The 26,109-nt window shown below is 39.6% G+C and overlaps 1 protein-coding gene across 1 annotated transcript in view; it reads left to right on the top strand.

Moving 5' to 3' along the window:
• The window catches only part of sorcs3b (sortilin related VPS10 domain containing receptor 3b), a 46,205-nt gene that overhangs the window by 6,685 nt on the left and 13,411 nt on the right, over positions 1-26,109 (top strand). The window contains exons 2-16 of the mRNA XM_074675804.1: positions 9,570-9,637; positions 13,680-13,779; positions 13,941-14,099; positions 15,864-15,937; positions 16,768-16,832; positions 17,482-17,600; positions 19,360-19,449; positions 19,683-19,862; positions 20,524-20,670; positions 21,579-21,681; positions 22,073-22,149; positions 23,972-24,063; positions 24,879-24,986; positions 25,206-25,323; positions 25,506-25,639. Of these exons, the coding sequence (XP_074531905.1) occupies positions 9,570-9,637; positions 13,680-13,779; positions 13,941-14,099; positions 15,864-15,937; positions 16,768-16,832; positions 17,482-17,600; positions 19,360-19,449; positions 19,683-19,862; positions 20,524-20,670; positions 21,579-21,681; positions 22,073-22,149; positions 23,972-24,063; positions 24,879-24,986; positions 25,206-25,323; positions 25,506-25,639 (1,634 nt within the window). The remainder of the gene's footprint in view (positions 1-9,569; positions 9,638-13,679; positions 13,780-13,940; positions 14,100-15,863; positions 15,938-16,767; positions 16,833-17,481; positions 17,601-19,359; positions 19,450-19,682; positions 19,863-20,523; positions 20,671-21,578; positions 21,682-22,072; positions 22,150-23,971; positions 24,064-24,878; positions 24,987-25,205; positions 25,324-25,505; positions 25,640-26,109) is intronic.

Here is a 26,109-nt window from a genome sequence, read left to right as displayed (position 1 = left end):
AGGGTCACTGCAGACATACTTACCACATAAATGCGAAAAAGCCGGTATGGTGCTCCAGCTCATGATTGCTCAATGGCCATCTGAAATATTTTTTAAAAGGGCATACAATTTCACAAGACATGATGTAGCAAATTAATAACTTAACTAATAACCTGGTGGACTTAAACCCCTAAAAACCCAATAAAACCTGCCAACATTAGTCTGTGCAAAAGAGACATTTTCTAGGGTGTTGGAAAACAGGCTAATACTCATCAGCCTTTGCATACAACCCTGAACTTCTGCCACTGTAGCTGCTAGCAGCAAGACACGGAGTTCTTCTGTTTAGGGCCCATTTCAGCCATTTTCCAAGCTAGCTTGGCAGAACAAAGCAGAGTGCAGAGCCACTGTTGTGAGGAGTGGCACACGCCTGAGCCAGGATGAGTAGTTTACACATACCTGTCACTGCTGAGTTAGGTTGCCAGATGTTGTGTGATGTATCACATGTAGAGGTGGAGGAACACCCATTTGATTGTGAAACAGGGAGATAATCAGGAACGAATACAAGTTGAAAACCTTAACTTGCTGCTGCTTAAACTGGAAGTGATGACAGGTCCAGCAATAATGAGTAAATTCCCACTTTTGGACACTTCTTGCTGTGTTGCTTGATAAAACAGTAGCAATCCCATTGCTGTTGCATATTATTAAAATGTGCAGCTCAACAGTGGCTGTCAAGCTTTTCAGTGATATGTAGTTCAACAATGAGTGTACTTGTGAAAAGGATCAAAAGTTTCTTTTAAATGTATTTTTAATACAACTCTGATCCCCAGTTTTGAGCCACATTATATAGAATTGTTTTCTGTTCATCAGTTTGTCAAAACTTAAAACCAGAACTAACTACAAACAGAGGTTTGGTCATACTCCTTCTATCTGTACCCTCTCTGTCTTAACATCAACATGCATGATGGTACATACTACTTTGTTGATAACGTTTGATTGTGCACTATTTTCAGTTGTGGGACACAGTATAGGTTAAAACTGTTTCCACAGTTCTCAATTTGAACATCACCACCAGACAGCTCTTGTGTAAGATGTGCATTCAATTGTTGGTATAGTTGAGTTTTTATTTTGTTCGTCTTATGTTGCTTTTATATAAAATTTTTGAGATACAGAAAACGATGTAGAACAGGAAACTGAACAGAGAAATTTAGAGATGACACATAGCCGAAAAGGTCAGAATTAACCTTCCCTACATGCTTTCATTGCTGAAGCCTTCGAACATAAGACACACAATTTAGCTGCTAAATCAAAGCAGAACCTCAGGTGGATGATTCAGTGTTTCTAAAACCCATAAAATAGGACATGTCCAAAGCCCAATCCCTCTAAAATTTGTCAAGAACCATAAATTCCTCATCTGAACAGAAACGCTGGATGAACATCAAGTGTTGGGAAGGGGTGCTATTTTGTTCATATTATAAGGTGAGTAAAAACCTTGGTTTAAGTTTTCAGAGTTATCTACACTAAGTCTTTCAGAAACCGTAACTTCACATTAAAAGTAGAAGGTCATCACTGATGTGAACAGATGAAGCTTTAAAAAGTATTTTATCACAGGGCAATGGCTTTGTGACAAGACTTTTAGCTTTATAGTAATAACCTGAAGGGACATTTGGTTTTGTCGGTCATCAGTTATTAGTCACTCAGTGTCGGGCCCATTGAACTCAGAGCCTTGTCACTCTGAATCATAATACCTGTAGAGGAGAAAGGGTCAATCCACTGGACTGTATCAACACTTTATGTCACAAGGGAACCTCCCAAATAGTACCAAAAAAGTAGCCCAGAGGAGAAATAGAAACTCAAAACTGAAATTTGACTAAACCTTGAAGAGCAGGCAGTCTGTGCCTGTGCACATTACGAAAAATGTAAATGAGAGATGAGCGAAATGACAAGATGGGGTATGCGTGACATATTTAGCTCATGATGTGAGTCTCGCATCACTTTTGGCAGTGAAGAGGGTCATTTTAGGTGGAGGGTTTCTCTCTCTTCCAAAATCTCAATTTGGACCCACTACCGCCTTTGGCTCTGGCTCAGACTCCTGTGGGCAGAAGCCGAGCCATTAAGAGCCAAAGCTGTGAAGGAAGAGAGGAGACTGGAAGAAATGTCTGAGTGCTGCTTTACAAAAAGAAAGAGCGTTAAAAATGATCTAAACTTTTTTTATGTGTATTTTCATATATATATATGTATAGATAGATTCTTCAACATGAATAATGAGTTACATGTTGAAGAGTAGAAGTTATGATACCTAGTCCCTGAACACTCAATATAAGCAAACCTGAGTGGAACAGAACAAAAGCCTTGTAAGAATAAAATGCAAATGTTAAATTTTTTTCTTTCCTCGCAGCTTACGATGCATCAAATTAATTTTAGATTGCACAGGATGTGACTAAAACTTTGTCGAATGTGTCAAAACACTCAAATGACTCCTCAAATTGCCATCAAATTTGTCCTTGAACGCTATGTTCCTTGTTTTTCACCCTCTTTTTTTGTCACAGTGCTTTTTTCCGTGACACAAACACAAAACAAGAAGGAAAAATTACGGACTGAATGTGTGTCTATACCCAGTGCATTAAACATATTTCATTGACTTTTTATTCCACACTTCTCTTCGAAGAAAAAAAGCAGGCCAATGACAGACTTTTTTTTTCGCCCGTAATAGCAAATATCACGGTTTATTGTGCATTGTTAGCAGCAGAGAGACATAACATGCACACAAGCCTCCTCACAATGGAGCTGTATTTGAAGTAAAGCCCCTTTATAGTCAGCCCATTTCATTAATTTCCCCCCATAATGGACTGAATTGATTGCTGGAAAACCTCTGAAGCTCAAAGCATCAGGGCTATATGACCGAAAGCTCAGGAGTCAGGAGGATAAGCAAACGCACAGACAGCAGACTAATGCACAGGGGACGCTTCTCTGAGGTTTACTTGATGAAAGCAGCATCCCTGCAGTATGTTTTCACCCACAAAAGTACAAACAATCAATTTGGTCCAGGGATAAGACGAGGACAGGGGAAGGCCTCTCTCTTCGACCACACCATTTCTCTTAAAAGCAGTTTGTGTTTTCCTGCTAAGTGCTTCACTTTGGAGTCGTCCTCGCAGAGCCACAATCAGAATATGTTGTTTTATTTCTTTATCCCTCCACCCACTTGTAGTGCATCTTGATTTTGCCCCTCGCTGCTGTCAAGCCTTTAAGAAATTTATGCAAATTTGGAACCAATACTGTTTCTTTTCTCTGCAGGTGTTTGCATCAGATAATTTCTAATGGATGCATGAATATATTAATCTTTAATCTACTGAGAAATCAAAAAAGGGTTCCACTTCATGTCTATAGTGGTGGATAGGCTGTAATACTGAAGTTTTGAGTGTTTTTCTGAATCCCATTTGGCACCCCAATGAACAAACTCTGTTTACTTTTTGTTCTTGGCCGATCTTCATCCTTAATATTACAAGAAATTAAAATGAAAGTGGTAGTCTACGTCGGACCTCAAAATGTTCTCAGTATGGGCAAGAGATCCAGGACATTAATTAGTTGGTTGACTCAAGAAAAACAGTGTTTGTCAAATTACTCCAGTGACTCTTTCTAGCCCTTGGCTTCTGTCTTCCTTTCCCTAATGAAGTTGAAAATGTAATGAGCTTAACAACAAATGAAACTGCTTTTATTTTTGTGTCCTCGGGATTGCGTCTGTGAGAATGTGCCAGTGAAGTGCAGTGCAGTGAGATGAACAATGGAGTCGCAGCCTGCTCTTTTCACACTGAAATGCCAACTTTTGGTGTCTGATAATGGCCGGGATGCATTGTGGGGGCTCGATGCATCTGCATTATTTGGTAGACTCGGCTCTTTCTGCCATGTGCTACGTTTTTCATCCTGCTTCCTCTTTCAAACCACTTCTTCTGCTTTTTATTCAAAACAGGATGGCAGGAGTCAATTTCTGGGTAATCAGCAGTATTACACAGGCATGAAAAATTATGTGAAAGCTGGGCATTCAACTCTGCTGCCCTGTTACAGATTTTACAGCTCACAGATACAAAATTACAGACACAGTGGGATGATTATTTTGGTCTTAATCACAATTATTCAAACTCATTTGTTGCTCTACCTCCACACTCTGACTAACTCCTTGTAATTCCTATTTACCAAGTTAATCCTTGTTAACTGAAAATCTGTGTTCAAGCCGAATGGAAAACTATTTTTGGTCTTTCAGAGTTAAGTAGAAAAAAAAAAACTATATCAGAAATCATTTGGTATAATGTCGCCAGTACTTAACACAAAGTATACACGGCCCTGGTTTCCTGACGTCAATAGATCCAAGGTGTGAAACTTACACATATCACAGTTCTTTATGGTGTGGTGCTGTGTTCACACTTTTTGGGCTGATTTCGGCCTTTTTCAGCTCCTCAAGGAAATGGCTGTAATGTTAGCTCTTTTCTAAGATATTTCCCTCAGCTAGCTGCTTGCTAGAACTAGAAATTCATCCAGTTTTTAGCGTAACCAGTTTGACTAAGTCCCGCCCCCAAACACAATAAGCCAATCACAGTGCGCATTCCCCTACACTCTGACATTCTCTGCCTAGAAGTCCATTGGAATACACTAGAAAGTCAGTTTTTATTCTGTTTTGTGAGATTTTTATGAGACTTCAAAAATGGTCAAACTGTGTTCATTGGGTACGTGCAATTCCAGTACATTTCCTGAGAGGTTGGGCGATAGGATGTAATTCTTACTCTTTCCTGAGCCACATCTCAACTGAGAAAAGTGTCTTCTTATGATAAAGTTGTGCAGTCAACCAGGATGTCTACATGTGTTATGTTAGTGTACTAAAAGATCTTTAGTAAAGCTTTGTAGATTAAAAAACTCTGCTTTAGCAGAAGAAAAATCTAGCTCTGCTGATACAGATGTTTAAGTTAAGTTTAGATCAGAAAAAAATGCCATAAGTTATTAGCATAGCCTATTTTACAAGTCAAGTCAAGCTAGGTTAGTTAATTGGAGGTAAACTAGACTTCTTACTCTGTGTTATGTGGTACATGAATAATACAGATCCTCTGTCTTGTGGTCCGAGATGATGACGGCAACAAGATGCGATTTGTCAAGTCTGCACTGGGACCTGTAAATTTTGGCTTGTAGCTGAAGCTTTTTATCGACCATGTCAGCATTAAAATGATTCATATATCCCTCTAATGCCGAGTTTAGACATTTTTGGTGGCTTCTAGGTGGTATGTGATCTCTCTGTCTCCAAAAATCATCGATGGCCTCCTGTGAAATGTCTCCTACTGGGACACCTACCATAGCGCCTGTCACTGAATATTCATTGTTTGTCTGAGTGAGTGGTTGGAGGTGTGGCTTAGGTGAATTACAGTACAGTAGATACCAGAACCCTGTAAGGATCTTTGTGAAAATGAAGCTTGTTAATAAAATACAGCATCTGCTTAACAAAAGGTGAATTCTTTACAAAACCAGCTGCCACTGCCACTATGCTCAGCCACAGGGGAAAATCTTATCTTTACTTTTGTTAAATCGCTGGAAGCTCCACCCATTATCTCTTCTACAGTAGCACCTCAGAGAATAAGGTGGAAAGGGCATCTTTCAAAGGGATGATTGTCTTGTAAAGAGAATAGATTTATATCTGTAAATTTGCACACAGCTTAGTCATAAACAAAAAGTATCTTCAACCAGGACTTGCAGGGTTTGGTTTTATTGGATCACCTGATGGATTGAAAACAAAAATCACATCAAACCAGTTAATTGTGTCTAATAGAGTCTCTCAAACTGACCTTAGAACAGCTGACAGAGCCATATCTGGGCAAATATTACCTCCTGTAAGCTCATCTTTTAGGAGGAGATTTAATTGCAGTCGACACATCTCAGTGAGTTGTCAGACATTTTGATGATGTGGTTGGACTCGCAGGAGGTAAATAGACAAGGGTGAGTCCCAGGAGATGGCTCTGTGTGGATGTGTTTACCCCACAGTACAATATACAAAGGCTTATGTGTATTCATGAGGATGTAAATGTGTATCATTTCAGCTGTGAACTTTTGACGGGAAGTTAAAGGTAAATGAAACTGAGATTTTTTGTCAGTGCTTCTCTTAGATGACTTAATACAAAGAGCCTTACATCAGTCACCGTTATTAACTTTTGGGGTCCCTCAGAAATTAATTTAGATCCTTCAGCTATCCCCTAAGGTTAGGTTGAAAACAGTGACAGAGACATGAAAGTGGCTATACTTCTCACATTTCTGGTGATTATTCCTCCTCCCTCATCATGAGTTACTCATGAGAAGGAACAAACTGTGAATTGAAGGTGTGACTTTTTGGAGCAAAGATCCCTTTTCCCCCTTACTACCTAATCAGTTAGATATGATACGTGAACTGTGCCAAGCTAATGAGGCTTTACTGGAGGTGGAGGAAGCAACAGGTTCCATTTGAAGTGGGGTGTTAGAAAGCATAAAAAGTGTGCAGATGTGGAGAAACAGTCCTTTTATTAATAGCCGTATTGCTGTACAGCACACAGAGATGATTCATATCTAAATTGCGAGCTGTGTAGAAAATGTTCAGCCCACCAACATGGTTTTTGAGATGCCCATCACGTCCCACTGAAGCACTTTAAACATTTCTCTTCAAAAAACCAAAACAGATTGATATGGAATTTCAAAAGATCGGATTTGGTCCAACAGTCTGAGTCATTGAGTCTGTAATATACACACTGCATGCTTGAGCGCCTGTGCAAGTGGAGTGTGTAGGTCTGCCTGCAAGCTGATACAGTATATCACAGTGACAATATGGCTGCATGGAGGGGGTCTATTTAGGCATCAGAAAGAGTTAAAATCTCAACGTGGCAAAACAACACCCCACAGAGATATGGCTTTGTAAAATGTCCCCTTTATGGATTAGCCCCCTTTGAAATGTAATGGATGCTGAAAAACAAAAGAGAGCCTGTATAATAAGAGATGAAAAGACAACAGAAAGAAAGGGAGAATAGGAAAAAAAGAGAAAGAAGAAATGAAAGAAGAAAGGAAGAATAGCTGCCTTGTACTAAACTGTAAGGTAGGAAAGGATGAAAACAAAAGGAAAATGTTGGAAAGATCAAAACAAGGGTAGAAAAGAGTCAAGAATTTATGAAAAAATAGAAAAAAATGTAAGGAAAGACGAAAAAGAAAAAATCGAAGATAATGAAGGGTGGAAGAAAACAAAAGGACAAAAGATAAAAAGAAAGAGGAAATATTAGGAAAGAAAAGTGACAAGGATTGATAAAAAGACAGACTGAAAGAGAGAATGAAGAAAAGAAAGGAAAGAGGTACTTATGAGTTTTAAAAGGGAAGTAAAGAAAGGAAAGAAAGCTCCAAAAAAGGATAAAAGGATGACTAAACCCAACTCCTTGGAGGGTGGGAACCAATCTGAAAAATGATTGGTTGGCTTTCCCGGGGCAAAGCTCTCTTTGCTCACATCAATAAAACATAAACATGAATAAATGCACTGCTTTCGGCCTTCCAGGGTCCTTACTTAATTTCATGTATGCAAGTGAGTGATGATGTGCATGGAAAATTATATTTACCTTGGAGGCTCCAAATAATTCTGGGAGCCATTTTGTGTTTGTTTGTTCTCAGTATTTACATAAATGCAAGGCTGCACCATGATCTCTCACAATATGCGTTTAACAAAACTTAATTCGTTGGCTCTTCACAATGTCACTTATGCATCTGATGTGCAAGGTATGACCCTGCTGGTTGCGGCATTAGCATGTACAGCAGTTGCTCCTCATTGACATGTGCCACGGATGCACAGCCTATCAATAATGTTAAGGACGTGGGAACACGCAGTCTCCAGTGATGTACTCTTGATGTATCCACTTAGGAACAAATCATCCAAACAGTCATTTGCCTCACTAGTCTGTGGGTCCCTGAGGTGGATCTTCACTGACCCAATTCATTGGGTCAGCTTTTGCTAATGAGCCAACTGCACAAACACGTTGATGCCAGTTAAGATGAAGCTCCTAATGACAATTACAGCTGAAATACTTTGAGGCTTTCTGTAATCAAGTTTTGCTGTCAAGGGCTATTCTGAGAGGCGGTTTTACACTTGACAGACTCTGAAAATGTTTGAATAAATCAGATTCTTGTGTAAAATGGTGCAAGATGGTTGAAACCAAATAGAGAACACATTTATGCATTGTTCACACACTTAATTTGCTGTGTTAGATAGTTGAATCCCTTCTATGAGGAATGAACTGCCTCTGGTTTGACACTGATGAAATCAATTCCAGATTCAATTTACCTCATAGTATTTGTAATGTCCCATGACACAGAGTCATTGTTGTGAGCAAAAAGAGAATTGAGGAGACAAACGATCAACAGTTTGGCAGAGTTTTTCTCTCCTATCTATTTTTCAAAGAAGGCAATTAGGCCTTACATCACAGCCATTTAACTAAGTCGGTACTCCAAATTGATTCAGACTTCAGCGTTGGACCTTGCAGACATGGTGCATTTAGTTATGCAAATGCTTATCTCACTGTGTGATTGGTTAATTAACCTGTAATGCAGATAGTCCCAGCCATGCACATTGGCTGTTTGATGGCTAAATCGTGGGTCAATTGGGTTTTTAACATTTTCAAAGCAGACTTAGAGGCACGTCTTTTGTTCCTCCGAGTCTTGTGTGGCTTTTCTTGGTTTAATGATTCGCTCCGCCGGTCCCATAAGGTTAATGTGTTTAAACTCACTGTAATTGAGCTTTTGACCTATCTTTCAGGCTTTTTAAAAATTCCTCATATTATGCCATGTTCCTGCTCCTTGATTGTTATTATCCACCGTTCCTTTCTCTCTTCCTAACTCCCTGCCCTGCCCTAAACTCCCTTCCTTTCCATCCTGAGTTATGAGCATCCCCATGGGAAGTCATTTATAATGCCATTGGAGTGACAATAATTCGTTTGCACACCATTTCACTCTGCCCTCTGTGACTTGCCAAGCTTTTATGGGCTACATTTTTGTTTCCCCCGAAATACATTGTCCAACCATCCTCAGAGAACATGCAAAAGCATTTAGGCCAAACTGGACCTCAGCATCGTCCAGTGACTAAAATAACGGGTACTATTTTATCCATCAACATTTCGGTGCTTTTGCTGCTAAACTACCTCAAAGACAAAAGAAAGAGAATTAAAAGAAATGGATGAGAGAGGGCGTTGTGGTGCAGTGACTGACTGACTGACTGTATTTCTTTCAATGTTCACTGAACAATTATGTTTGGATTTTGCTGTCATGTAGGTATCATTCCACATGAGATACAAACATAGTTCTTGACAGCCCTCATGGATTTTTTTTTCAGATCCTGCCACCAGCAGACATTTTCTTGTGACACAAAGATCCCTTGTCACTGGCATTACACTCTGCACAGGGCTGATATTTATTAGTAAAAGATGTAGCAGGCATGTTGGATTCATTCCATGTCATTAAGTGTAGACAGGTAATGTATGCTAGTGAGGCACTTATGCAAAGGTTTTTAAAGTGCAGACGTTGGCATGTAATTACACATTCCTGTTCCTGTTATGTTGCAGGTGATCCTGATCTTGACAAAGCTGTACGACTTCAACCTGGGGGCTGTTACAGAGAGCTCACTCTGGAGGTAAGGTTGTTTTCAATCACTCCTCTCCCATCCAAACAAAAAGGTTGCAGCATCATGGTGGGAATTTTATAAAAATGCAAAAGCAAGATCCCAAAAACAATAAGCATAATGTATTCATAGAAGATGCAGTATACTGTAAGTTTGATTTATAGTGTTCCCCTTGCAAGGATATGAGCAATCAAGTTATACTGGAAGCCAATATAAAGTATGTTTTAATAAAGCAATCTGGAGTAGTTCAAAACGAAGCATCCTCCCCTTTGCAGCTCCATAAATAACACAGCTGAGAGTGCGACAACCTTTTAAAAAAAGACCCAGATGTGTGCTCGGTCCATCATGACCAAAAAAATCCCTGAAAAGACTGCTTCTAAAAGATGAAACGCCAGACTTATCTGAGGGATTCTTTGTTTGGCTCTCTCTTTTCTCTGACCTAGAAACTTCCTGATGGAGTTTTTGATTGATTGTCATCTGTAACCTTTTGTCTCAGAAGCAATTGACATGCGATTGCCACTGTATAGCCGTAGTAATTCCATTCAGTATATATTGAGAGGTGAGTTACAGTGCCCTGTCAGGTCATAAATAAGAATAGAATTCATTAAGGATTATGCCACAGAGCCCTATCCAGCTTCTGATATGCCTTTTTTCCTCACCTCTTCCATAGCCTGCAGAGAACTCATTTCATTCTGAAATACACACGAAAAAGAGACCATCACTCCGCCAAGCATAGAGTTTCAAATTAATATCTGTTTCACCAAAGGCGCAGCTAAGATTTACACCCGACTTGACACGTTTTGAAATCCCATATTGTGTACAGGAGGTCTTCCATCATCAAGGTGTCTGCTTAACAATGGCGCTGAGAGTAAATTAGAGTGTACCTCAGGGGCCACACGAAGCCTCTTAGTAGGGGTATTAGAAAAGCACAAATTTGAATGTTATGAAAAGAAACAGGAGTAAATGATTTTGGCGATAACACAATACATGATTTATGGCTACAGCTACAGCGCGCTGTTGGTGGCAAAATGCATTGTGCAGATCAATGGGGGACTTGCAGACACCAACTCAGCTAACATCAAGTCACTTTGTGTTTGGAGATAGCTGATTTTTTGGACTGGAGAATGCTTCACAATCTGCTCCAGAGGCTCTCTGAAACAGCAGAGAGAGGGACAGGCCAGAGGAAAGGAGTACTTAAGCACAAATCCAAATGTGTTATAGAGGGGAAAGTCTTTGAAAACAATGTCAACAGCAAACAGCACGATTCAGATTAATGCACAGACAATGATAGCAGACACTGGGTATCTATCCAATTATGCAGTGAAATTACATTTGGAGGCACTCAGGTAGAACTGAGAGCGAGGAGAAATATGAAGATCGGGATGACAAACACATCTACCCTTGTCACGGGAGGCACGGACTTGTAAGGAACAGGCAGTTCTGTGAAGTATCTTTTCATGTTGCGACAGACACTGAATGTCTTATTTTATTTCAACACAGGCTGTTTAAGTAATAAGGGCCAAGAAATGGGTCATCTGTTCTCATAAAAAGGAGATAAAAGCAGAAAATGAGTCACATAATTCATCTTAAACCTGTGGTTATCACCTTCATGCTGCTAATTTGTTGCAATACAGCTACTGAATACATGAAAAAGAGACAAAATAAATGAAACAGATAGAAGCAAAGGTAATATCAAGCATTTGCTTCAGTTGTAACTGTTATAAAATCAGTTAAAATCAAATTTCAAGAACCAGTAAAGCTGGTACTGAAAATGTGTTCATGACCCTGTAAGCTGTGATGATTACTATTACTCCTGATTTTTGCTGTCGCCACATAACATTTACTATAAACACTGTATTTTTAATTCCTCAAAGCATACCTGAAGTTCATGAATTAATTGTACCTTCAGGCCAGCAGCTGTTTTTTATTACATGTCAGTGTTGCATGAAAACCAGCTTTCAAGGACTTGACGTGTATGGGAATGTAAAGTCAGTGTAATGTGTTTGGCAAGGCTACATTATACCTAACTGGTGTTAGAGCAGCAAAAAAGGAAATGTCTAATGAATATGTCACCTCTTTAACGCACAAAGCGTCTCTCGACATCTGTAGAGCGAACAGTTGAGTCTCCTTAAGGTGTCATGGACCCAGTTTGACACCAGTGTATGAAGATGCCCACTTGCCCTCATCTATCTTCATGCTTGGATTGTGGGGGGACACTGACTAAAGGAAAGAATTTTTTGTTCCCTGTAAAACATCCCCAAGAACCACACGTGTCCTGTTGTCCAGTGTTTGTCTGCAATTCCACCACAGTTCAAAAACAGGGGTAAATTATGTAAATCAGACCAGGCAGAGCAGTATACAGGAGTAAATTTATCACTCCAGACCTAAATTTAGACCATAGTTCCTCCATTCAAGATTCATGTTGTTCCAGGGGAAAGTCCTTGTGGTTGAAAAACACCTCTGGTGGTCAAGGTCAAATAGCTTATCAGCAGAATGTAAATATCTGGATGAGGGGATAGTGAGATGAGCACCAGTGCTGGTTTAATGAAAGCAAAAATACCTTGTTTAAATTCAAAAATGTTAATCCCAAAGCTGCATCACACATGTCCTAAAGGCCATGTAAACCTGTCAAATACATTTCTCTACTCAAATACAAAGCTGATGTTTTTAAAACAGCACTGTCTTAACTGCACTACATGTTTATGTTGGGTTGCAATCTTTTACTTCCTACTTTTTTTCTTGCTTGTTGCTACATTTCTAGCTGAGTTAGTTGATCAAACTGAAGGTCATCCTTTACTGTATCCTTCATTTGATAGACATGGCTAATCTCTAAGGTAAATGCATTTATTTGCCTTCACTGCTTCTTAACCTTCAAGCACTGACATTGTCCTTCGCAGAGTCATATCTGATACTCCCTGTTCACCTCTGTTCTCTTGGCATTTTATAGGTTGCACACCCTACAGTATACATTTGCTACCAGCTGATGTGTGTCTTTGCAAATTTACCAACAAAGAGTTTTTTTTATATATTTGCCAACCCATCCTTGGCTCCATTTTTCCCCCATGTCCTGCTCTCCCATATGTACCCTGTGTAAAAGACAATTTATGGATGCACATTGGTATCATGGTAACAGTGTGAAAAACAATAACTGCCAGCCTCAATGTACTACACATTGCTTGAAGTCAAAAATATTTAAGTAGTGTGCACCGTATGCAGCATTAACCCATTTAATCCCAAATTTCTCCCTGCAAAATAAGCACATGCAATTCATTCCTTAGACAGTGTAGAACATAAAATGTGTGATTTTTCATTTTGTTTCATATTGTTATTATTATTGTTGTTGTTGTTGTTGTTGTTGTTGTTGTTTTTATATTATTATATACCTTTTATTATTTCATATTCTACATTTTTAAAACTTAAATAAGCTACCCTAAGTCAAACCATTACCTTAAGAGTTTAAAAAAACATGTCCAGCAGCTTCTCTTGATAGTGGGAGTATATGGGTTAAATGACTCTTTTAGGTAAATGGAAACAAAATAGAAACTATTTACCAAACAATCTTATCAGTGGTCAATAACTCCTATGCTAGCATCCTGTTTATGAATACTTTTGACACACAAATTGACCTGGAGAGAATCTTTTTTTATTCATATTCCACATTTTAGGACTATATAACAGCATCTTCCATGAGTGTTTTTTTTTTTTTTTTGTGCTGTGTCATGTTTTTGCATTTAAAGTGGTGCCCAGGTGGTGCTACAGATTATGAAAAGTGTAGTAATGGCTACAGATTTTGTCTAACAAAGTAATAACATTAGCATGAAGCTAGTCTGTGACTGCAAGTTCATTCAATACGCAAGAGGTTGGCTGAGTGGAAGAAAATCAATCTGAAAATGTATGTTGTGCTTTAGAGATGCAGTCACATAGGAATAACTGACTTGCAGTTAATGGTCTAAAACATGCTACAGCACTGATATGGTGCTTTGAAAACAGTTTCAGGCAGGTCTCTAATGGATTTTTTCATCAAACACACAGCATGCTTTTTGTTTGTGTCCAGATCGACTGATTACGGAAGCACCTACACCAAGCTCAACGACAAAGTGGGCTCAAGGACGGTTTTAAGTTACCTGTACGTCTGCCCTACCAACAAACAGAAGGTCAGCATTCCTCTTTTTGCTTTTATCTCTCTGTCTGATCTCCGGAAAGCTTAGTCCCAACATCAAATTACAGCTTTTTTAAAATTGCTGCCAAATGACAGTATCTCTGTCTCTCTCCCTCTTCTAATGCTATATCCCTCGTCTGGCCCTCTCTACTTTAGATAATGATGCTTAGCGACCCAGAGGTAGAGAGCGCTGTTCTCATCAGTTCAGATGAAGGGGCGAGCTTTGAGAAGCATACCATTAACTTCAATATCCTGAGCCTGCTCTTCCACCCTGCACAGGAGAACTGGATACTGGCCTACAGTCATGACAGCAAGGTATCTTCTGACAATCAACCTGTTAGAGGAAAGGTTGAAAATGACCTTTATATCAAAGCTTTTTCAAGTGGAGATAGATCTATACACTTTTCATTCTGTTTTCTTGTAAATGACAAGTAATGCAACGTTGTTTTCATGAGATCACCACGTAATGCCAGATGATACAACTCAAATCTTCATTGTTTCAAGAGCTCAGAAAAAAACACTGAAATAGGCTAACTGTATGTACCTCTTAAGTTTTGGTAATGACAGCATGGCATATTTAATGAAAATAGAGTAAATTAAATTAACTAGTTTTCCCTGGAAGACTAAGATAATATATTGTATGAAAGACTGTCTGCCAAGAGCTTAGACTTGTACAATTTTTTATGTCTATGTAAACATATTGAATGGTATTTCTGATGGTCGTAGCAACTTGCAGTTGATCAGCAATTTGCATCTATTCAGTTTGTATCAAATGTTATGATGATGCATTTTTGAAGGGTAACTACTTGACTGATTTATGTTAGAGAATACCTACTCTACTCTTTATCACCTTTCATCATGTTAGTCACCTGTTGAGTAGCTCTGAATGATTTGCAGCTTAATTAACCCCTTGTCAATCTTATTTTGACATCTGTGAGAACCCTTAAGTCAAGCACGATTTAGTCTCTGCTTGAAAAGTTTTCTAATTAAAAAGGTGATATTAAGTTAGACACAGCTTATGGGTGTTACTTTCACTCAATTTCATAGTCACAAAGCAACCCAAGAGCCTTTATGCCTATACATAAAAATACCTGTGAGCTGTTAGCAGCACATTATAGCTATTGCAGGATTATGTCAGCTAGTGCAGAATTACCTTGCTATTTTGATATTACTTAAACGGTAAAAGGACATATATAGCGCTTTTCTAGTCTTCCCAACCAATCAAAGCACTTTTCACAGCAGGCCTCATTCACCCATCCACACCACATTCGCACACTAATGGTAGAGGTTTCTATTGGGAAGCACAAGGACACTTCGGCATGTGACTACAAGGGCTGGAATCTAACCCCTGAGTGGTGAGGACTCGTACCATGGAGCCACAACTTACAGCCTGTGCTTTGGAGCATTTCCGGGAGGTTTTTATAAATGGACCACCTCTGTGTTTCAGAAACAGCTGAGACATAAATCCTCTGGCTTCTTTCCTGTGACCAGAAAACATAAAAACTTTCCCGTCTACTGGTACTTTTGTCTTTGTCTTTGGAAAAGGGTGTGATGGAAAGTTTCAGGTCAAGTTTTGCAAAGGTCTTGAAACGAGCTGGAAAAAATCTTCGGGGATTACACCAACATCCATATAGATTATGTAATTAAACGTTGTAAAGGTTTGGTTTGGGCTTTTAACTTTGTAACATTATATAGATGTATTAAAATATGGATCGGTTTAGTAGGTTTTCTATATTCATGGTTACTCGCTGCTCTCTGTCAGAAGATGTTTTTGTTGAACTCAGATTAATGATGATGTTAAAAGTATGTTTAATTCATTTACCCTGTAAAGTTTATCTTACAAAATCTTGAAGTTGTACATATTTCAACTTTTAAATTAACTTTCAGAAACACCGTGTTGCTCCATTTATTTCATATGAATCAGAACAGCTCTTAGAGAGCCAGACCATCATTCAGCCAAGGATGCTCCAAGATGTTTACTATATTGAATCCATAATGTGTTTTTGAAGGTAATTTTTGCTGCAGTTGTGATGATGATACTTAAAGTGTAATAAATGTCATCATGATTTCATCGTGCAGGTGTACAGCTCAATGGACTTTGGGAGGAAATGGCTGCTTGTGCACGACAATGTGATGCCAGGTCGATTCTACTGGTATGATTGCATGGATCCTATTTTTTGAATTGTTTTTTTTTTTGCAGAGTGATTGATTGTAATTTGCATAATGATAGTGTGTGTGACCCTGTGCTGTCAGAAGGATCCAGTGACCTCTTGTCAAAACCAGATCTCCCCTTATGCAGTCAAACACAAAGCTGATTATACCCGAATCACGTAGGAGGAGGCAATATTGTGCTCCTTTTTCCATAGCACAAACATGACATGCTGTTTTTGTTGTCGCTGTCATTTAGTAATCCAGACTCTGAGCACAAGGCAGTGAATATTGATGTGAGCCCGTTTATCCCTGTTTGTCATGGTATGTGTCAAACCCAAGTGTGTTTTTTAGTCGTAAAGAAAGGACACTGGATGGAGGACATCCTCTCCACATGCATGAACAGTTAGATGTTTGATAAATGGGACAGCGCAGCGGGAAGTGTGGTGCCCGAAACAATGCATTATTTGTGCTTTTGAAACCATTCCTTCACACATATTATGTCAAATAGTTATTTTTCAGTAGGGTGCTACAGCCGCATTGCTTGGGTTGATATTTATGGGACTCGCTGTGTTTTTCCTCCCCCTCCCCCTTGTTGTTTTATCTCTTGATGTTTCGGTGAATTGAGATTAATTGCCGCTGGTCTTGTACATTCTATGCACTGACTGATTTACAGCAGATAAAAACATCTTTCAATGGCTCTCACACAATGTCCACCTACAGCTGTGATTCTCACCCCAGCCTCCCTCTTCTTTCTTATCTCATTTTCTTTTTTTTCTCCATCTTCCTTCACCTCTCTCCGCTCCTCTCCAACCCAACCCCCCTCTCCTTCAAGGGCGGTAATGGGGCTGGACAGAGAATCTGATGTGGTCCACATCGAGACGCGCATCGCAAAAGGCCGTGAGTGTGCTCTTCTTCTGTCCACTGCAGTAGCAAGACCCACAGGACCCCCTTGCCTCTCATTTAGAGCGAGGTCACAGGGAAGATGAGACCCGTTCTGTTGCTCAGATTGGTCCCTGAAGTCTAGTAAAGCAGAATAGGTGTCTTCTGACAAAAATGGAGAGTTTTAGCTGGTTGATGGATGTTTCATCCCTTTAATCTATCCCCTGTGTCTCCTAGACAAACCTCAACTCCCTCCTTCTAAACAGCATTCTGTCAAACCAATTATAGGGGTTTCCTGCTTCGGAAAATATGCTCATATGCCTCCTGTGGTGAGAAGAAAATAGTCTCTGAATTAGTATTCAAACTTTTCATGTGTCACAATACTAACACAAAAGTGTGACACAGTAAAAGAGCCTCCCTGAGACTTTTCTAGTCTTGAATGTTTGCTAGTTTGGGATGCTAAAAGGTCAACTATGTGCTTGTAACTTTTGTGGAATACTTTTTTGATTATTCGAGCAATTGCCCAAGCCGAAAGTTTTCTCAAAACTGTGAACTTAGGCTGTTTAGCATATGTATACTGTATAGCAGCTCCAGCGCATACAAAGTACTCTTTGAGGGTAAATGGTTGTAATTTACTTCTGATCGATTTCCTTTCGCCTCTTTCCAGGCGCTCAGTACGTGAAGTGCAGAGCCCAGCGCTGCACAGAAGCCAACAGACAGTACCTGTTTCCCGGACATGTAGACACCAACTCGCTGGTTGTGCAGGATGAATATGTTTTCACACAGGTTTGCATAGTAATGGAGTACTTTTCTTGATGAAACTAAACCAGATGTCTTTATCTCTTCTGACTCAGAGGCTTACGTCTGTTATTTTTAGAGGGGGTTTTGTTTTTGTTTGTTTGTTTTTATTTTATTTTCGTCTCTTGTGCATCCAGTCCATACTTTTCCATCAAAACCCACATAATGGCTTTCCCTAACACACCTGTTCCCCACCAGCCCGATGTGTGTTGTGATTATGTTTTGTCTGGTTCATGTCAAGTCACGCAGTGTGTGAGTTTCCGCACAGACAAACACTCACTGCTGGGAAAAATGTGTTTGTTACCTGAGAACACACAGCAAAGAAGCTCAGAATAGACAGGTTGGTGTCCTTATTACGGTTCCCTCTGACTTTGACTCCAATTAGACAGCCACAGTCAGGGTCATTATTAGAAATTTAATTTCCAAATGCCCTCCTCTGTCATTGATTTCCATCTACAGTGAAGTAATTTTCTCTCTGCCAGGTCATCCTTGATGCGTTCGGTCATCGCTGTTAGACTCAAGCCAAGTTTTAGGGAAATAAAATATCTAATTATTGTAATTTTCTTGAGCTCACTGTTTGTTAGAAAACATTTACACTCCTTCGTTTTGAATAAACACCTCTGAATGTTTACTGTTGGTTTTTTAATTTATCTATCCACAGATTTAATCTTTTGATATGATATGATGTTGCAGCAGCAATACTTTAGCAGTGACCTAGTTTCACTTTCAACACACTTAATCCACAGACTTGATTGGAATGGCTTCGATGCAAGACAGAAAATGTATAAAAAAATATCACAGTGGGGTTCAGAAATGGTGATTCAATAAAAAGACCAAATTGCATTTGGCTGAGATGAGATTGACCGTCAAGGCAGACATGAGGAAGATGCTGGTGAAAATAACTGGACCCAGGGAGTGTCCGCGTGCAGCTGTGGCGGCGGCACAGATGACTTTCTTGTGACTTTCATTGCTTGGGGCAGTTGGATTTAACTTGACAAAGAGTAATGAGGTTATCGATTGGGCTACAACGAAATAAGCAGTCTTCAACACCTCTAAAGTCTCTTGGGAGAGAAGGAACAGCCAAGTGCAACATCCTCAAAAATGTGGCCTGGGAAAATGCAGCTCATTGATTTTCGATAGATTATTCCATTAGAGCTCTAATGTAGTGTGTTGGGGGACAAACACCATCCCTCTAGTTGATTAGAAAATAAGCAATCAAGTAGCATTGGTTTGGCTGTAAGTGGATGGGGAAGTGGCAGTGCATTAAGATCTTCAGGACACACTGTAGATAAAGCCAACACAATTTTCACTGCCTCTTAGCTCAGGACTAATTGAGATAATGATAATAATTTCTGTTGTGCTTGTAATTTTAATCTTCTTTCAACACTCTGGAAAGTGGAGTAAAAAATCCAAGCGTTTTATCAACTCAGTCATGCATCGAGAATTAATATACCTCCTTCTGGAGATGTTTGAGCTTCATGTCCTCATTTCACTGCAGAGTCACATTCGGGATAGTGATGGTCTCCCCCCTCCCATCCCATCGCACCCCACTTTTTTCATTTTCTGGACACTCTGCACAACTCTGTCTCTGTAGGAAGAGCTCACTCTCATGAATTTAATCAGAAATGTGCAAATAAGAGTCACTGACCTAAATGTTGGAAAACAAGGTGTTGGGTAAAGTGAAGTTAAAATATGTATATGTGGCCTATTTAAGGAATGACAGAGCCTCTTTGACTTTATTGCTCAGGTAACAAAGTCAGGACGAGCCAGCTACTTTGTCTCCTACATGAGGGAATCATTCAAGAGGATGAAATTACCAAAATATTGTCTTCCCAAGGTAAGCACCAAAGTGCCAAAGATGAATTCTCATCCAGACATGTGATGATTGCTTTTGTTTGCATCTTTTCTTCCCCTTTGTTGCAGAAATCAATTCTTAAAAGCTGTTTTTGATGAAATATCACACTTTGTTCAGAAGCGTCTCAGCAGTGAATGGCCTTTGTTTCCTCCCCTGTGTCTATCTTTCTCACCTGTTCTTTTACATTTCTCTGTCTAATGCACACCCTCCTGCAGGACATGCACATCATCAGCACGGACGAGAAGCAAGTATTTGCAGCGGTCCAGGAGTGGAATCAGAATAACACTTACAGCCTGTACATCTCTGACTCTCCTGGGGTCTTCTTCACCCTGTCATTAGAGAACCTGCGAACCAGCCGAGGACCTGCTGGAAACCTCCTCGTAGACTTTTATAAGGTGTGTTTTAAGTCTTGGTAATGGTAATGGGCTGCTGCTGTCATTTCAAGTCACTTCTCATGGAAGAGGTAGCATTTGTCAGAAATGTCTGTCATATTTCCAGAAGCCCAGGGTCATGTACTTAATAATTTAATTTCAAACCTTTATTTATTCATGGGAAACTCACAGATGGACATGTTTTCAGAATAAATATACAGTATGACCCAACTCAAAAACATGTTTCTCTTTAACTGGAAATGTATACCTGATGCTATCAAAAGGTTTCAAAAAAATGTCAGGGTGTTTTTTCTATTATGTTTCATCTTCTTTTGATGAATCTGTTTACATTTGGGAGTTTTAAAAACTGAAACATTGTCAAATAAAAGATTGCCATGGCTCATTAGTTTCAGGGTTTCCTTCATTGAATTTTTTTCTCCCATGATGCCCCAAATGTTAACAGTCAGTGAGACGTGGAGACTGCAGTTCAGCACAAATCAACAAAAAGCCAAAACTTCTCGCTGTAGCCTCAAGCTATTTTCTCATTTAAAAAAATGATTATCATAGATTTATTTTCTTTGGTCAGCTGAGTTTTTCTTCAAGCTCTGAGAAGCATCAGGAATTTGATAGATACATCCAGTACATCCCTGAGACATAATTGCATTTTTGCTGTTTTCCTTCATAGGTTGAGGGGATAAACGGCATGTATCTTGCCAACAAACTGGTGGACAGTCACATCAAGACTTTTATCACCTACAACAAGGGACAGACATGGGCCCTGCTGCCAGCTCCCGCTGCTGATGTTGTGGGAAATAACCTTCACTGCATCCTGGTGAGCCTTTGGGCAGGAGTGAATAAATGCTTTTATTCATGCAGAATGAAGCTTTTGACACATATCATTCGTCAAATGTTTCAACCTCATCAGCTGTGCTTTGGATGCTCTGGGTTTCCGAGCCGTGTTTGCTCAGGGCGAGGTGCCAGTTTCAGCATCAGCATCGGCTCACTTTTTTAAACCTCCTAAACGCCAGAGGAGATGCTTGGCTGGGATATTCTTATTAACGGTGTGCGCCTCAGAGTGTCACTGACTCTAGTTTCAGGGGTCCAGACTTTCCATTAACCTCTGTGATTTCAATTTACTACCTGTAGTCACACACGACTAATGAATGTTAGATTACACAGAATCACATTATGAGGTTGTGTTGTTATTCAGCAGGTTTGATTGTCACCTCATTCACTCGGCGTGTTCCTTAAAGATTGAAATAATGTTAGTTGTTCGGTTAACGGCAAGGTTACAGTTTTCCTCTGTGTCACACGGATGACCATAATGCTCTTGTCTACTTTCTGACCCTTCCTTCAACTGCCGCCGCTTGAAAAGCCTTATTGATGTTTTTTCACTGCGCTTTAGTCTGAGAGATGAGTGGAAATGATTTGAATCAATTTCTCCAGTTTTATCAGTGCATCTTGGGAATTTTAATTACATGCCTTGTTTGCTTTAGAATGAAACAATTCAAATGCCCTTTGTGTCCTCTCAGCCAATTCTGCCTCTTTTTTTTCACAGGGAGACGATGAAACGAACAAAGTATCTTTGTTTTCCATAAATGGTGTCTGAAAGTGTTAGCGCTTTTCCCACAATGGGGAGAAGAGCTTGAAGACAAAGCTAATTATGATTGCGCCTGTAAAGATTTTACCGATACGTATTGTGGCCAGCCTATTCTGCACTGACTTCCGTTTTGTTGACAGCCCTTCTGTTCACTACATCTTCATCTGGAAATGTCAGAGAATCCCTACACCTCCGGACCCATCACCAGCAAAAAGTCTGTGCCGGGCATCATCATAGCAACAGGTAGATTGACTCCAATGACTCTGATTTCTAAATTAAACTGATCGGATTAGAGATGACACAAACGGAGGACCTTTGCTTATTTTTCCTCACCAGAGGAATCCCAACTCTCAGATAAACAGTTGATGCATTACAGCCACAAAAATACACTAAGCTAATCACACACTGCCCTTTTTCTGTCATTGAAATCAGAAACTCCTAACTCCTAAATCTCATATTTTGGCTGAGATGATTATGTTGCAGGAAGTTATAACCATGCCCTCTCGTGGAAAATGAGGACACACAGCGCCTCAGAAATAACAATTCTATCAGCTGATTGTGCATATAGGTTTGTTATGGAGTCTTTGCTATGTAAATACTCACTGAGTAAAATTATTCATGCTTTTGTACTCAGGGAATATCGGAACGGAGCTGTCCTCTACCAACCTTGGGATGTTTTTATCATCTGATGCAGGAAATAGCTGGAGACAGGTGAGACCCACTTAAGGTAACACGTTTACCTTAAACAGATTATGTCTTCATATTAAGAGTGCTGTCATGAGAGGAACAAGGAAAGAAATACTTTATTTATCAGTGTACTTGGGGGGACTTTTTAGGCTTCATTACTTGACTATTTATGGGACATTTTATTTTACCTCCTTTTTTTTAACACAGATATCTCTATGCCGATGATACTGTTATTTACTGCTCTGCTCCAACGCAGCATCAGGCTCTGCATCATTTACAGGATGCTTTTAATTCTGTAGTAGTCACATTTAGAAAAACTGTTCTTAAATCCCAAAAAAATAAAACTTCTGAACTTATAAACTCAAAGACTAAACCACAGGACTTTTCTTCTATAATTACATCTCAGGGTGATGTGATTTAGCTTGCCTCATCTTACAAATATTTAGGTTTCTTAACTGATAATACCTGTATTTTATGCTTCACAGTCAGCAGCTTGTCAAGAAGCTACATGCATGTATCTACAGAATGCCTTCACCCTCTGGATACTGTACATCATAGAGCAAGGAGGTTCATTATGAGTCTTAAAGCTCTAACTCATCATTGTGACCTGTATTCAAGTTGGTTGGCCTGCGTTGTCTTTTGGAAGATGAAGTCATTGGCATGTCCTCATTTCTTATGCGGCTGTATCAAGCTTAGAAACGTTGGAAATTAAAGTCTTCACCCTGCCTCTCAACCACAACACTTATTTTTGCTGTCTGCTGCTACAGTACAGCCTAAAATGGAAAACAAGGCGTTTTAGATAATGCGGCCTCTGCCTGGACCTGTTGCAGGAAGAGTTGGGCCTGAGGGAGCAGGCTTTTTCAAATCTTTTTAAAATTAGACCAAAGGTATTGGATGATGATGCATTAGGTTGTAAATGCTTTGACCACTGATCTGTCTGATGTTACACTGGATATGGTGTTCTGCTCTTGTCATTGTTTTGTTTTGTTAGTCTGTAATTGTGTGCTATGACTTGCTGCTGTCCTGGCCAGGATACTCATGCAAATTAGATTTTTAATCTCAATAAAACTTTCCTAGTGAAATCAATTTACTTTATATCCTTAACTTATTAAAACAGGCTTGTAGTGTTAGCATCAAAGCATCTAAGGAGGATTATGAAGATTTTTGTACAGTTGTGTAGTCAAAAGACGAGTTTCCTATCCTCAAATAGTTAAAAAATCAATGGGCTGTCTGATGGCACAGTTAAGCTTTGAAAACTATCCAAATATAGTGAAAATGAGAACAGTCTTCTACAATGGTAGAGTTGATGCTACCTAGTGCTTCACAGCTTAGGTTCTAGTCTGGTTTCCTAACAAGCAGACCGAGTGGACAATACACCGAATATTGGCAGCTGCTTTAAAAAATAACAACTACCCCTTTTAAAGCATTCACTCTACATACAGACTCTGAGTCCTTCTTGCAGTAGCTGCTGTTTTGACACCCAGCTGCTCCTTTTGCAGCACGTCATCCCTGACTTTCTCTGCTGCCTCTCTTGAGCTGTCTTACCCAATAAAGGCTAATGTAAAATGTCAAGGCAGACAGCACAGGATTTTTAGAATGGGGTAATTTTGTTTGATTCAAATTTGTAATGCTGTGAGTCATTTATTACGTAAGATCCAGTTAGCTCTTCACAGAAAGAACCAGAAGCAATGTCCTAGAGGGAGCTACTTTTTCTATCTCCACTAAGTTCAATTTAGAGTCCTTCCTTTCTCACCTCTATATAAGTTAATAGCTGAAGGCTTACAGAAACAGGTATCTGTATGTCAGTAAAGAATGTATGAACTTTTTTCACCTTTGATCATTTCAGATTTTTGATGAAGAGCACAACGTCTGGTTTCTGGATAATGGTGGAGCTCTGCTGGCAGTGTTGCACGCAGCTACCCCGATCCGACACTTGTGGTAGGTGCAGCTATTGTTCATCACCGGCTGATGTCATAGGCAGGAACTGTAGGTGTTGGAGTTGTTCTGTAGTGGGAAATTACCGGGGTATAATTTTATTTTCCTGGGTTTGATGGCGCTTATGATTACGCCTAATGTTTTGAAATGCTGATGGGCAAAGTTTGCCTGATTGCTGTATCAAAACTGCAGCTTCAGAGCTGTCAGAATCATTTCCAATAGAAGAATGTCTGTGTACTCGTGGACAGATATGATGGTTTGAGTGCTTTTATGTAAATGAAAAGTAGCGTCGGGTGGAAATATGAGCCTGAGAATGCCCTCATAAGTTGCTCATATTGTTGGAGCTTTGTAACAGCATCCACTTTGATGTCCCCGCTCACTACAGCCCTGTCAGGAGTGATTAAGCTCAGAGAAAGGTGATTTGAGTCCCCCCTCCCCAATCTATTTGTAATGTTACAGCCCAAGTCACATCTTTCTTTCTGTTGTTTTGTCACCTTCAAAAATTTACCTGCACTAGGGAACATTTGTTCTATTGTTCAGTCTGGTGTCGAGATAATTTTTCACTTTGAAGAGAGTCCAAGGCGCTTCATTTTTCAACTCTGGCAAAAGCTAAATGACCTGAAATCTTTTATCATATTTCTTTGTGCATTGTTTTTTACCGCTCAGCCTGAGCTCTGGTTATGTTTGATGTTGTATGCAAAGAGAAAGCAATATATTTAGCCACTACAGACAGATAAACATGGACAGATAGATAGACTGACAGACGGACAGACAGATGTTTGTGCACTGACAGCTGTTGTTTGTTTGTTTTTACTCAGGATCAGTCTAGACGAAGGAAAGAAATGGGACCGGCACAGTTTCTCCCTGGCTCCTCTGTATGTGGACGGAGTTTTAATGGAGCCAGAATCTGACAATCACATTATCACGTAAGTAGAGACAAGCACAGACCAGCAGGAATCAGACTAATACCAGGCTTACAGAATTGACAGAAATTTCTATCTGATTTCCCACAATGAATGCAACTTTGTGTCCACATGGATGACAGAAGAAGTATTCTGAGAACAAGATGAGCTGATATTTTGTTGCAACAACACCACTGGCAAATGATGTTGCACTAAGTTTGTGGTTTGGTGAATTACTTCCAGTTTCTTCGGACACTTCAGCCATCGTTCTGAGTGGCAGCTGATCAAGATTGACTACAAGGGTCTCTTTAGCAGAAGGTGCATGGATGGAGACTACCAGACATGGCACCTGCACAACAAGGTAGCAGGAATATTCAACATCATTGATTTATCGTCTACTTCAAGAGATGCACGTTTGCCTGTTGCCAGTGTAAACACTGTAGGCATGCTGAATTCATGAACAAATATCCTTCAGTCTCTCTTTCTGCACAGCCCCCCCATCTCTGGATAAAAATAGACCATCTTTTTTTCTCTCTTTGATAGGGAGAGCTGTGCGTGATGGGCGAGAAGCAGATCTATATGAAACGAAGGCCAGGTAACCGTTGCATGCTGGCCCAGGACTATTCAAGGATCTACTCCTCTGAGCCCTGCCCCTGCACATCCTATGACTTTGAATGGTAAAGGTCTTCTTTTCACAGGTTTCCTCTCTGAGATGTAAATCAAACTTTTATCCCTTGTGGTCTTTTAGTTCTTTCCTTTTTGTATTTGTCAAACAGCTGCTCTTCTTTAATATCAAATTCAGATGTTCCTAATTACAGCTTTTTGTAGACATTTGTAATTAACTACAAAAGTTTCAGTTTGCTGAACTTCATCTGTCCAAGTTCCTACTTACAGTGCATATTTACTGGATAACTAATATGACTTTATTCATCAGATCTAATTATAGTTTTTAAAATTGTAGATGGGAGTGAGAAACTTTCATCGAGCCACTGTAATTTGCATAATGTCAAGTGACTTATTAGAATTCAATTAATAATGAATCACTAAATGAATTTTGAATATCTTTTATCCATCTGTCTGAAATTCTCTTTGATCCTGCTTGTCTGACAATCATGTCTCTAGTTATGGTCTTAAAATATGCCATGAA

Source organism: Halichoeres trimaculatus, unplaced genomic scaffold, assembly GCF_033239565.1.
Source record: "Halichoeres trimaculatus isolate MK-OKI-2021-1 unplaced genomic scaffold, fHalTri1.1 fHalTri1_scaffold_8, whole genome shotgun sequence".
In the NCBI taxonomy this organism is placed as follows: Eukaryota; Metazoa; Chordata; class Actinopteri; order Labriformes; family Labridae; genus Halichoeres; species Halichoeres trimaculatus.
Note: the sequence above shows the minus strand (reverse complement) of the source record. Positions and strands in the feature narration are given on the sequence as shown.